Here is a 13,669-nt window from a genome sequence, read left to right as displayed (position 1 = left end):
ATAATGAACACTATGGAACCATTGAAGATTGATCTTTAAAATAATTAATCATAGGCTCTGGAATCATTCTTATCTTGATGAGGAGATGATGAAAAGGGAGCAAATAATCCTCTTCCAAGCCTTAGGTCTTGTTGTCATTACCTAGTCTTATTGTAACTTAATATTTATCTTGGTGATGCTAAAAACAATATTAGACAACTAGGTGAGACAAATCATTGGAATTATTAAAAAGTGGAAAAAAATAACAGAAACTCGCATGGAAGTAAAAAGATAGACTTTAACCCTTTTACCCCCAGGCTATTTGGAAATTTCCAACCTTAACCCCCAAGGGGTTATTTTTTTCCCAGCACATTTTGCAGTATATTTTTTTTAAATTGCTCTAACAGCCCTAATTTTTGTCATAGAGAGGTCAAGTTGGTCTCATTCTCTTGGAAAATGCCTGAATTTTCTCAAAAAATTATCAAAAATATGAAAAAAAAAATTTTTATAGCATTTTTTTTCAAGGACGTACCGGTACGTCCATGGGGGTAAAGGGATGGCTTTTGTGAAACGTACCAGTATGTCCTTTGGGGGTAAAAGGGTTAAGTTCTTTCAGGATTGCTTATAGAGAACCACACCAAGTGCACTATTGCACATAGTATTACTACCTTTACCAAATATTTATCTATTCATCAGTACACTCATCAAAGTGATGGCATTTATGATCAAGCTCTTGTGCAGTCTAGGGTTTGAGTTAATATCTCCGATTTGATACTATTTTGTATGGCCTCAAGAGTTCTATAGTATTTTCATTTTTTACTATATTCCTTGAAATAGCCATCCATGTTTTATAACCCCGATTTCCAAAGCACAACCATCATAGATGTGGTACTAATCAACATTGATACCCGTTCACTCTTTTTGATAATACTGTACAGTGAACTCAGAAGTCAAAATCAATTTGTTTCAGTAGCTTCAAAATTTGTTCATTGATAAAAACTAAAATGTTTAAATAACGTTGTAAGACCTACACTATCTGTTTAATGTAGCGTTCAACCTATGAGGTTCCACAGTATTGTATCAGCAAAAAAAAAAAAAAAAAAAAATTAGTTCTTAAATTTGGCCTTTTTACATCAATAATTCCCATGATTAACAAACCGACCACCCAGCTACTGGAGACCAAACAACCTGTCCCAGTCAAAAACCAAGGTTGTTTGGGGGACTAAAGCCCCCCTGAGGGGGGAGGGGTGGAACTGTGATACGCCCGGTACACTGGCTCCCCCAAACACAAGGTCTATACTAGACAATCCGGGCCTTGGCCCCAGGACCAAGACCCGGGGTCACGCTTTGGTCCCGTGCATGAGCAGTCTATCCCATTTGACTACTGAAGCAACTGAAGACTCGAACCTCAGCCCCAGGGGAGGTGAAGCGTGGAGCCATGACACTGGGCCATAGTCAAGGCCCCCAGGGAAGCGGGGAATCCGAGCTCCGGTCAAGGGGGTCGAGGCTCGAGGCCATGACACTGGGTCACAGCTCCAGCCCATGCAACAGCAGGGGAGTAGGGGGAGAAACAAAGGGCCCTGACATCAGTCCTGCTTGGTTACCGAGGTAACTTGGAACACAAGCCCTGCACCTTCCCCACCAACCCAGAGGCTTGAAGCCACGGCACAGGAACACTGCTCCAGCCCCGCGAGACCGCAAGACCTATTCCACTTGGCTATCAAGGAAGAGCCAGACCCGAGCCTCCCTGTGATTGGCCCCGGAGAGCCGTAACACCAGTCTTGCTTGGCTACTGGGACAGTCAGGGATCTGAGCCTGGCTCCAATGGGGCAGGTTCTCCAGGTTGTGACCCGGTTCACAGCTCCAATCCCTATCACCGACCCGGGTGGGGGGGGGGCAGAAACACAGGGACATGGGTCTCCCAATGGGGTCTGGAGCCACTCAGGGGTCACCCACCCCTCCTAAGATAAGTAATGTCGGAAGGAGCCTTTTCCCACGACTATGGCAGACAAGCACTCCACAACCTCTTCCTCTACTTCTTCATCTTAGAAGTGACAGAGGAGGAAGCCGAAGAGGACTTGGAGGAGGAAGATGACCTTGTACTTTTCTTCCCCTATCCAACACTCCCCTTAGGCTAAGCAAGCAGAGGATTCAAAGTCTGAAAAACAAACCCAGGGGTTGCTCCAACAGGAACCATAACACCGGGTAATGCTGTCACAGGGAGTGAAGTCACACTTAGAGGGGAGGGGAGAGGAAGCCCAAGGACTCCCAGGCACAAAGATTGGGGTGAAGCACAAGGGAAAGGGGGCCAGGGGTGAACGGGTCAAGAAAGATGCATGGGGGAAACCCCTGGGCAGCAGGGAACATGTCATTTGGCCCTGGGGCTCACAGGGAGGGGGAATCACAGCAGACACCATCAGTACACTGACACTGGGGACACACAGCCATGCACTTCACCAATGGCATGACCAAGGAGACACTGGCATTAGGGAACCTACCTCAATGACTTAAGGAGGCCAAAACCTCCTAACATTTGTTGTTAGCGGTAGCACAAAAGAAGAAGAGCTTGAAATCTCCAATGGGATGCAGCGAACACCAGAGAAACCCCACATGCCAGAGTCTGAAAACCCGCCGCACACTCATCAGAGAATGAGCCAGAGGAGTAAGCATAAGAGCGACATAAGCAGATGGACCTGATACATAGAAGGAAGAAGCGATGCTCTTTTCCTCCCCCTCCAAGCATATGCCTGGCATTGAAATGAGACCACAACCTACATTCACCACATGGGATGATTGCAAACAACCATGACCCATGCAAGAGTACAGAGAGAGTGTAGATCTAAAGTTAGTTTGAAAAAATAATCCGATGTATAGTCCATCCTCCAACGATTGAGCGTCTTAATTCTATTATACTTTAACAATCAACAGCCTGCATTCACTTCCGGAAAATGACAAATTCGAAGATAATTTGTATTTTTCCTAATTATACAAACCTTAGCTATTTATTAGGTGTTATACTGTGATTTAGTCACTTTGCTTGGAGGTAGGACTTCAAGGGGAATAGGGATAGCGGGCAAGTTTGTATAAATAGCTAAAGTTTGTATACTGTAGTTAGGAAAAATACAAATCATCTACGAATTTGTCATTTGTTCCGTAACTGGAATACAAACCACGCTATTTATTAGAGGTGACTCACCCATTAGGAAGGGTGTCCCTGCCAATCTGGCTTTTGGCTTTGCCCGAGGACTCCTTATCTGAGTATTTTAGTACTCAAAAATAAGGAGACCCTGCCCTCGCTAAACCTTGCTATGCAAGGTCCGCGGCCTACGCAAGCTGTGTTGAGATGTGCAGAAGTGTGACTGTCTAGGTAAAGTTATTCCGAGTCTATGTAGGAAAAACCTGACATAACCAAGACTTCCCAATACCACCTCGCCAGGGTATGGGGACGCAACACTATTAGCTTCATACTAGGGACACAAGGGAGCATGGTTTACCTGCAATGGTTTGGTCAGCTTATGCAGAGAACCCAGGATGCTGCTTTCCCCACGAGAGGGTAGGATGAAGAAAAGAATAAGAGCTAGTCAAATCTTTTCATTCACGCAGACTAAAACCGGGTAACAGTGCCCTCAACCTTCTGCTACTTGTCCAATAAGGAGCTTGAGGTATACAACCAGCTGTTGTGCAGCCACCACCGGACTGATAGAGATCGTATCGAGTTCCTGTGGGTCATGTCTTACAGGAGAAAGGTTGTGAAAGTCACATGGGGCATTCACATCCTTTCTTGTATAACCTGCATCACAGAGTAATCTGCTAAGAAGGACCAGGGGCATAGTTATGCCCCTGATACTGTGAGTCGTCATATCGAGATGATGTTTCGGTGATCCTCCTCTAGTCTCTCCCAGTGCTGACAAGAGGAGGGACCCGGGCAGGCTGTTGTCGTTTTCTTTAGGTAAAGTCTCATACCTTACCTGGGTACAGTAACGGATGATCTGGATTGTCCGTTACCTAGTTGAGACTTGTGTAGGATCCGTAACCTCTGGAGACTGTGTCTGGCGACATATTCAGGGACGAAACTGAACATTGTCTTTCGCCCTTCTCAATAATGGGCGATGTCGAAAGAGACCATGAAGTTCCTTGACTCGTATGGTTGCTGTACGAGTGTGTAGGAACATTGTGTTCTTAAATCAAGAGAAAATTTGTTGCCTGGTGAAGTGGAACATAAGGTGGTCCCTTTAGGGATCAGAGATTTGAACCATGTTCTGAGAGGAAGGTCTCAATTTCGACTGGGGAAAGGCAAGTTGTAAGTCCGTATGAGTTAGGAAAAGTCTATTGATGAGAGGGTGTCCCTTTCTTTCAGTTTGCAGGTGAAGGATCAAGGTTGAGTGATCATCTTTACCTGTACGAACTGAATAGGGGGTCTTTTCCTCTTGTATTTACTCGAGGATTCTGCTATTGCTGGAATCGAGGTATTGAGTGGAGAGACACTTTCACATGACAACCACACAAGACGCGATACTGCCTGGTAGACTGATGCTGAGGAATTCCTCAGATATCTAGACAACCTTTTCGCAAAGAGGTATTGGGTAGTCCTCAGGCGTACAATCATAGCAAAGCTATAGCTTGTAGTAGGTGTTGAAGTGGGTTGTCTGTTATATGGAGAGGGTTCTCTTGAAGACTATCAGGAGCTGCAAAAGGTTTGGAGACTGTTCTGCATAATGCCATAGCGGAGCTAGGAGAGTCCTCGGCGCGCAAGAGCATTGGCGCTGGCGCGCGCAGAAAATCATCGGCCCGCGCGGAAAATCATCGGCGCGCGCGGAAAATCATCGGCGCGCGCGGGAGATCATCGGCGCCCGTGGGGGAGACCATCAGCGCCCGCGCGCGGAAGATCGTCGGCGTGCGCGAGCAGAAGACAGTTGGTGCACGCGCAATACTATTGGCGCGCGTGCGCAAGAGAATTGGCGCTACTGCGCGCGCGCGGGAGGCCATAGGCACCCCGACCGCGGAAGATCGTCGGTGCGCGCGCAAAACTATTCGCGCGCGCGTTAGACTGTAGGCGTGCGCGGGGAAGACTGTTGGCGTGCGCGGAAGACTGTTGGCGCGCGCGGAAGACTGTTGGCGCGCGCAGAAGACTGTTGGCGCGCGCAGAAGACTGTTGGCGCGCGTGCAAGACTGTTGGCGTGCGCGCGTGCAAGATTATTGGGGTGCGCGCGGAAGACCATCGGCACTCGCGCGCGGAAGATCGTCGGCGCTAGCGCGTATAAGACTGTCGGAGAGCGCGCGCGCGAGGTAGACTCGCGCGCAAAAGTTGCGCTAGTAGGTTGGCAGGTCAGCTGGTATGATGACCAGTGGCAGGACGATCAGGAACTGGGATGTGCCCTTTAAAAAGGGCGAGCATCCACCGATGGGGCCCGTAAGCAGGTCTGCGTTAGAGTCCAGGACCGAAGTCCGAAGGACTTCGTTGCAGCGCAAGGTTGCTCCGGTAGATCGGTAGGTTAGCTGGCAGGATGATCAGGAACTGGGATGTGCCCTTTGGAAGGGTGAGCATCCACCGATGGGGACCGTAAAGAAAGGTCCGTGTTAAGAGTCCAAGACCGAAGTCCAAAGGACTATATTGCAGCACAAGGTTGCGCTGGTAGATCGGTAGGTCAGCTGGCAGGACGATCAGGAACTGAGATGTGCCCTTTGGAAGGGCGATCATCCACCGATGAGGTCCTGGTATGTCTGCTGCGCTGGTAGGTTTGCTTGATCCTCCGAAGAGGTATCTCTATGAGTGGCCTCTCTCTCGCAAATGAGAGAGGTGAATACTTCGTAGAAGAGACTTGAAGACACCCGTGATGACGCCCATGAGGGCTGGTGGATCAGCCAGCTGACCTTTAACAGTAGCGACCCTCCGAAGAAAAGTCTCTATGAGTGGCCTCTCTCGCGAATGAGAGAGGTAATACTTCGTAGAAGAGACTAAAAGACGCCCATGATGATGCCCCTTGAGGGCCGGTGGATCAGCAAGCTGACCTTAACAGTAGCGATCCTCCGAAGAAAAGTCTCTATGAGTGGTCTCTCTCGCGAACGAGAGAGATGAACACTTCGTAGAAGAGACTTGCCAAGACCATGCTCCGCCCCTGAAGGAAGAGAAACTCAGCAAGGGGGGAGAGAAATCTGGGCGAAGGCAGCAACAGCAGTCGGAGACAATGAATTTATTAAGATGTGGGAAGTTCTCCCTCTGAAGGGAGAAACAACCTCACACCTGGAGAGGAAACTTCCTCGGAAGAGAAGTTGTCCAACCCCTGGAGGCAAACCTCCTTTAGCATTCTAAGATGATCTGAAGTGCTGGTCATGTTGTCACGGAAGTACTTCTATGAGAAGGGATGACGCCCATGACGACATCCTCTGAGGGACGGCAGTGACAGCAGATTCCCCACGCATGAACAAAACAGCTCTGCTTCGTTGGCACTCTTAGTCGAACGAAGAAAAACTGCATAGTTAACTGGGAAAAAATAAAATTAAATAATTAACATAAATTCCCTAGGGAGGAACTCCGAAGAGGAACCCCGAGGGAACAACATAAAATAAGTATTGCACCAACAAAAAATTAATTATTTAACAAATTGAGTATTGCACCCTTTCTTCCCCAGTCGACGTCCACAGGAGAAGGGGGGAGCGGAGTAACTGTAATAAAAACAGAATTACGATTACTTAAATCAGCTAAGAATATTTGCTAATAGTGAGAACCACTGACCCTCCGAAGGGAAGTGTTCCCCACGGAGAAAGCTGAAAAGTTAAAATACAATTATATTTTCACTAAAAATAATTGAGACAAACAATCAGAAGAGCAACTTAACCGGCGCACAGGAAAGGAGCTTCCACAATAGTACGCTGTTGTTGTAAAGGTGAACGACCTCGAGAAGAGAGAGACCGTAGTCAATATTTGAAAGGCCACATTCCCTTCGCTCAGAATCCATGTTTCCCGTAGGAAAAAAGGAAAAGGCGAAGACAATAGCTGAATGAAGAGGGTCCAGGCGATGATGATTCCCCTGCGGTGGCCGAGTTAACGGTTATATGCCGATGGGAAGATCGATGGACCAGAGAGGGAGAGGTCGTTCCCCACGAAGTGGAACTGTGCTGGCCTTGCTACTACGCAAGTGTCGTTGTCGTATATGTGTCACATACACAGCACAAACACTGAAAAGGAAACTCACCACATTTCTATACACATATATATACATAAACATTAAGAATGTTTTCATATATATATAAGAATAAGAAAAAGTAAGTGAACGACAAAAATTAATGGCAGTCCAGAATAAACGAGGAGGGAGAGAGGAGACAACCGCTCTCGATCCGAGCCAAAAGTAAACTGACTAAATCACAGGTGTGTGAACGGGAGTGGTAGCAAGCTAACCCCCTACCCCCGCTAACTAGCGGTGTGTGTAGTTAACCCTCGTTAAAATTTTAATGGCTCGTCATTTCAGCTCCGCCGAAAGTATAACCCCTAATAAATAGCGTGGTTTGTATTCCAGTTACGAAACAAAAGAAAATTAAAATTTCACTTAAATGCGCATCGGTACATTTGTACTCGATGTAGCCTAAACATGAAAGAAGAGACTCTGATAGGTAAAGGAATAGGGCTCCTTGGCCTTGCTCCCACCTGTTGCTTAACTGCTTGTTAAACAATTCAAAGGCTGTTCAGCTTTCATGCTGAAAGATATTCCCTACCTAAAGGACAATGGTTTGTATTCGCATCGGAACAACTAATTTTCTTACCATTCTAGTTACCATCAACAATCAACTCTAATTACTAACCCTGAAAGTTTCTGTTCTTATTGAAGATCTGATGTCAAGTTCTGACGGAAGGTTAAGAAACCCTGTCGTATATGAGGAGCTGGGTACATACTGGGAATCTGTCCTCCACCCTGCCATCATGCAAAAGTTTTCTGTAATGGTATACAATTTTCATTATAAAATGGATAATGTTTGTAAGAAACATCCCGTATAAATTATATTTAATTACATAATACCACTAACTATTGTATTTAGCCTCATAACTAAAGCAGCAGAGGGGTGAAAATAGAACTGTGGTCTTTGAAAAGTTTACTATGAACAAATTTAGAGCCAAACTAGCAATTTTAATTAATAAAAAATATGTAAATTTTTCTTAAACATACAAACCTGAAGTCTTTCACAAGGGTATATCTATAGAGTGACAGGAGAGTTTGCTAGAAAAGGAAGCTATATCATTGCAATTAGAAATAGAGTTTACATTGAGGCAGAGGGTAATTTCTATTAACAGAAGGTAGAGTTAAATTTATTTATTTTAGTATCCTACTTTTCCAGCTAGGCTTAATAGTACTATTACAATAACAATAATAATCATCTTCATCAAGCAAAACCAATGAGCAAACAGTCTTATGCTGCTGGGAAGAAATGAGAGGAAGGGTAAGGAGAACAAAAGTAGGTATATTCCATTCACTTTGACCTTACACCACCTGAGAACCTTAGTGAAATATTACTTAGAATGGAGCTTAGGTAGCTACATAACATGTCTTCAGTTACCACAGGTCCTAAGAAAAAGATGTCCAAGAACTTTCAGGCAATCATGAAATGGGAAATAAAGATGGTTCTAACAGCACCAGATATCTTCCCTCACTGCCTGATTCACTGAGAATTTTCTCCTAAACATCCTTGATATATCGGGCTACCGCCCAAGGCGGAGGATCGTCTCCCTTGCCAAAGGGTCTATTTGCTCAATTGATCACCTCATGCGGCCAGGAAGAAATTAAATTCTTCAATACTTTTTTTCTTAAACTTGCCAAGTATTAATGAACAATTATCAGCATTAAGGCCTAAAATATTGAGTATGTTCCAATAATACCCTAAAATTTTCAAAGGACACATTGATCTCATTACCAAAGTTCCAGAGGGTAAGCATTGAGGAACTCTTGATCTCTTTCTAAAGACACATGGTTCACAGTTCTTGAGACAAATTCAGGAATGCATGGGAATAAGAGAGGCTCCTTCAACGCATTGTAAGCCAAACTTGGTAAGAAAAATAAAAAAGCCAGCCTATACTTTTAGTTGATATATACGCTAGTCATTCAAAAGAAAGACCTGGGAAGTAACTGAATAAGACCCCTTTACCACACAAATATAGAGGAGCCTAAGTCAGAGTAGGTAGAGAAGGAAATTCTTGCTCTGTGACCAGATAGATAACTCTCTCATGACATGATCTACAGAGGATGTACCACTTTATTGGGTAATGATCATCTGGCAGCCTTACAAAAAAATCTTTTTCCCCAGACTCCAACAAATAGTTGCTCACTTGATGAATGTAGTTAAAAGGGATCAATGCATAAATGTTGAAGTTGACTCATGGGAGCTGGAAAGTTACTCGAGATGCAGTCCATGGAAACAGGACAGGAAAACAGAGAAATTAGGACTTTCTGTTCACCTGCATGGTGAATATATACATATCTAGTGTTCCTAGACATCTATCAACCTTCCTGCCCACTCGAGTGGGCACCACTCCAACTTTACTCTCAAGGGTGATTGCGAGCACCTTGAAGAATGCACCCTAATATGTTAGCATGAGCTCCTTACAACATGAGTGCCAACAGGCGAATAAGAGGGCTTTGAATCATATCTCTAATAGGCATGCACTTGATAGGTAGTAGGTAGAACAAGGCACCAGCCACTCATTGAGATACTACCACTAGAAAATTATTGGGTCCTTTGACTGGCCAGGCAGTACAGTACTGTACTACATTGGATCCCTCTCTCTAGTTATGGCTCATTTTTCTGTTGCCTGCTCATACACTGAATAGTCTGGCCTACACTTTACACATTCTCCTCTGCCCTTATACACATGACAACACTGAGATTACCAAACAATTCTTCATTGCTCAAGTGGTCAACTAATGCATTGTAATTGTCCAGTGGCTACCTTCCTCTTGGTATAGGCTATGGTAAGCAGCTCTCCTAGGAGAAGGACACACCAAATTCAAACTATTGTTCTCTAGTCTTGGGCAGTGCCATATCCTCTGTACCATGATCTTCGACTGTCTTGGGGTAGAGTTCTCTTGCTTGAAGGTACACTTGGGCACAGTATTCTATTTTATCTTTCTTCCTCTAGTTGTTTAGAAGTTTCTATAATTTATATATGAAAGATCTATTTTATAATGTTGTTACTGTTCTTAAAATATTTCATTTTAATTGTTTATTACTTCTCTTGTAGTTTATTATTTCCTTTCCTCACTGGGCTATTTTTCCCTATTGGAGCCCTTAGGATGACTGCAAACAATCATGCCCTTAAAAAGGTGTAGAATCAGTGTGGATATATTGCCATTTTAACCATAAACGACAGTGGACACTCTTTTACCCGTATACGAATTCCAGCTTAATTTCATCTTCAACATGAAGCCAACATAAACCATTCAAACCGAAACTTATCAGCAAAAGATTACACATTCTTGGATAGGATGCAACAGTAAGTCTGTGCTCGTTGCAGCCGAAAACTAAAGTGCAGTTTTTGACAGGAGAGTGGGCAGGCCTACTCAGCAGCAGTCATTATCAGCCATTATCTGCATCTTTAGCGATTTAAAGAGAAGTCCCAGCTACACTGAAATACCTCCAACTATTTACTATTTCAAAGGATGAAAGGTTTGTATATGAGTAAGAACAAATCTGGGAGTTTGCACATAAAAATTTTGGAACTTTTTAATTGATACAAAACATTAAGTAATGCTTTCATCATAGAAAATTAAAGAGGTCACAAAAGTTTGACAGTAGTGCATGAGTGGTAAGCCACGTTATCCCTTCCCAAAAGGCAACAAAGACCTTGGGAAGAATTTTTGTCAATGTACGTATATACAGTAAGGCAATTTATTATTCACTTGCCAATTTCACTCCAAAATGAAGTATGTTGAAACGGCCAGCAATTCGGTGAGAAATTATATTATAATTCACATATACATTTAGCAAATAAATATTACATTAAAATGTGGATACACTGAAATAACTATTCTGCACCAAAAGTGAAGTAGGCTATTGGTAAGCAATGCACATATGAGACAGGTGGTAAGAAATTAAAGTACTGTACCATGGTATTGCCAAGTATATGGAATAAAATGAGTACCTATAAGAGGAAAGGTGAGTATATTTTTTCCTTTGTTTTTGGGCATTTTGAATTATTTTTACCTAAATTTCTAGAGTAGTTCTGGAGAAGGCTCACCTTCAAAGCAAACAACTACAGTATAGTGAATTTCATGGGAAAACTTAGGTTTTTGTTAAGGAAAGCTAAAAATAGTAAAATACAAGGGTGCACAAGCACCTAATACAATCAAACCCTAGATGCTTAGTCTTTACCTGGTTGCTTTTTTCCCTGGAACCTATAACTGTACTAAAATTTAATGGTGTACTTCCAATATAAATGAACAACAGATGTTTGAAGCACATACACATAACAAGGGTAATACAGTATGTATAATGTAGGAACAGAGTCTGATTGACATATAACTTTTATATTAGTATGGGTAGGATAGGGAAAGGTTAGAGTAATGTAAGGTCAGGTAAGGTTAGAGTAATGTAAGGTCAGGCTAATTGAAATTAGGATGTTTTTACTTAATTTTAGAATGGTAACCCAACTTTCTACAAATGCGGCACAAGTAGTTATAAGCATTTGCTTAATTCAAATAAAAATATTCCTATCAGCATAGACCTACATAGCCAAGGGAGTGTATGTATGATAGCGGCCACCTGTATGTATGATGACGGCTGACTAAGGGGGGTCGTAGGTGGCCGTTAGCCCTCTTTTAGGTAACTAGGTAAGGACACGGCTTGTAGGTTAGGTTAGGGGGGAAGTTTACGTTAGTTGGTGTCCACTTTTAATGGGCACAGGAGGAACTGGCCGATGATATACGAAGGCTCTTAGCCAAAAAGGCATACGTGGTAAATGTCATTTGTTGGGTCAAGCACAAAGTTTCTTATCACTTGTCATATCCCTTTTCTTTATGGGGAAAATGTAGTTTATCTCTATAAAATACAATAATATAAAACTAGTTTTATGATTTAAGAAATATCATGATTTAGTGTTATCTTGCCAAGAGTGAGGCTGGTTGGGATGCAAACACTGGGTTGATACAAGTCTTAGGGTAAAATAAGAATACAGTAGTCGGGATATATGTATGATAGCGGCCACCTATATGTTTGATTACGGCTAACTTAGAAAATGGCAGTGTAAGGGGGTCGCAGGGGGGTGTTAGCCCCCAGTTAGGTAAGTAGGTAAGGACATAGCTTATAGGTAGGTTAGGGTGGAGAGTTTAGGTTAGTTGATGTCCATTTTTAATGCACACAGGAAGAACTGGCCGTTAATATACAAAGGCTCCCAGTAGTCTAAGGAGGTAACGATGGGACGCAGCCCTCCGGTAGGTAAGGTCACGGTTCTTAGGTTGGGTTAGGTAGGTAACCTTAGGTTAAGTGATGTTCTTGTGTTTGTTTCCCTTTTAAAATGTGGATTTTCAATAACTTCTCAAGAAATTTTACAAAAAATCTGTCCCAACGAACTACAAAAGCTTCGACTCCTACTTTGACACTAGGACTAACATAGCAAACATAATTGTAACCCTTGGCTAACCTACCCTAACCCAGGACTACCATCAGCATGTTTTTTTGTACGTCAATCTTTTCGAATTGACATTAAATAACTTGAACGTACTAGTTATCAATGATATTTATGACAATAACGTACGTTCTCATATAAAAGCTGTTACAAATTAGTCGACATCTAACAAATGAAGAAAATTGTAAACACGCCCTCCGATGATCCGTCACGATCAGCTGACACTCAAGTACAGATCAGATCAGATTCACGTTGAGGCTTCGCCTTTGCAACGGCGCCTCTGTGTCTTTTAGTTTTGTGTGTTCCTTATTTTCACTAGTTTTTCTCTTTTCATCCACATTTGTTGTAGTACAATTTTCTCATTTTCAATATTTTCTTCACAAAAAAAGGAAATTTCCTACTGTTTGTGCACTATCCTCTTCGTATGGTTGTTGGAGCTCAATTGCTTTTATTCTTATATCACTAAACTGTGAACAATATAACAAGGTACTGCTGGACGTTGGCACGTCCTTGTAGTCAATCTTTGTGTTAATTCTCAGTTTATTGAAAAACATATTTTCATCTTGATGTTACCTTAATTGACCTTAATGTGCACTGATATATGGTGTTCATCCTGACCAAAATGCGTTGCTGAACATTTGGATGAAATTCATGTAGAAGTCGAATAGTATTTGTGGGACAGTTCCAATGGAATTACCATGTTTAATTTCAAGATAACTGATCTGCAATTCTACATTATGATTTTTTTTTTCATGTCTAATACTAATAGACTAGGAAAGTAACTATTATTGTTTATGGAAAAGGAAGAATAAAGATAAGTTATAAAGTAAAGGGTGTGATTAGACTCACGATATAATTTGATAAGCATTGTTATCATTTATTTTTCGTGGCACAATTGGGATAGGATTAGACAATCATTATAGGAATTTGGGTTAAATACCCCGGCTCTGGAGCCAGTGAAGCTATTCAGCCTCCGAGTGCACCTACGGTAAAATAATGGAATTAAACCAATGTAAAGGTTAGAAAAGATTGGACAAAAACTTGTATAAAATATTATGATAATATAAGGCAAGTGCCACTTGA

The 13,669-nt window shown here is 42.7% G+C and overlaps 1 protein-coding gene across 2 annotated transcripts in view; it reads right to left on the bottom strand.

Moving 5' to 3' along the window:
• LOC137618209 (guanine nucleotide exchange protein SMCR8-like) overlaps window positions 1-12,871 on the bottom strand; it is an 88,456-nt gene extending 75,585 nt beyond the window's left edge. For both annotated transcript variants that reach the window (XM_068348323.1, XM_068348324.1), the window contains exons 1-2: window positions 12,716-12,871; window positions 7,777-7,907 (exon numbers count right to left, since the gene is read on the bottom strand). In XM_068348323.1, the coding sequence (XP_068204424.1) occupies window positions 7,777-7,896 (120 nt within the window). In that variant the 5' untranslated portion in view covers window positions 7,897-7,907; window positions 12,716-12,871. The remainder of the gene's footprint in view (window positions 1-7,776; window positions 7,908-12,715) is intronic.
• Window positions 12,872-13,669: the final 798 nt, after the last annotated feature.

Source organism: Palaemon carinicauda, chromosome 24 (assembly GCF_036898095.1).
Source record: "Palaemon carinicauda isolate YSFRI2023 chromosome 24, ASM3689809v2, whole genome shotgun sequence".
NCBI classification, from domain to species: Eukaryota; Metazoa; Arthropoda; class Malacostraca; order Decapoda; family Palaemonidae; genus Palaemon; species Palaemon carinicauda.
The sequence above is the reverse complement of the archived record's forward strand: the minus strand, read 5'-3'. Positions and strand labels throughout refer to the sequence as shown.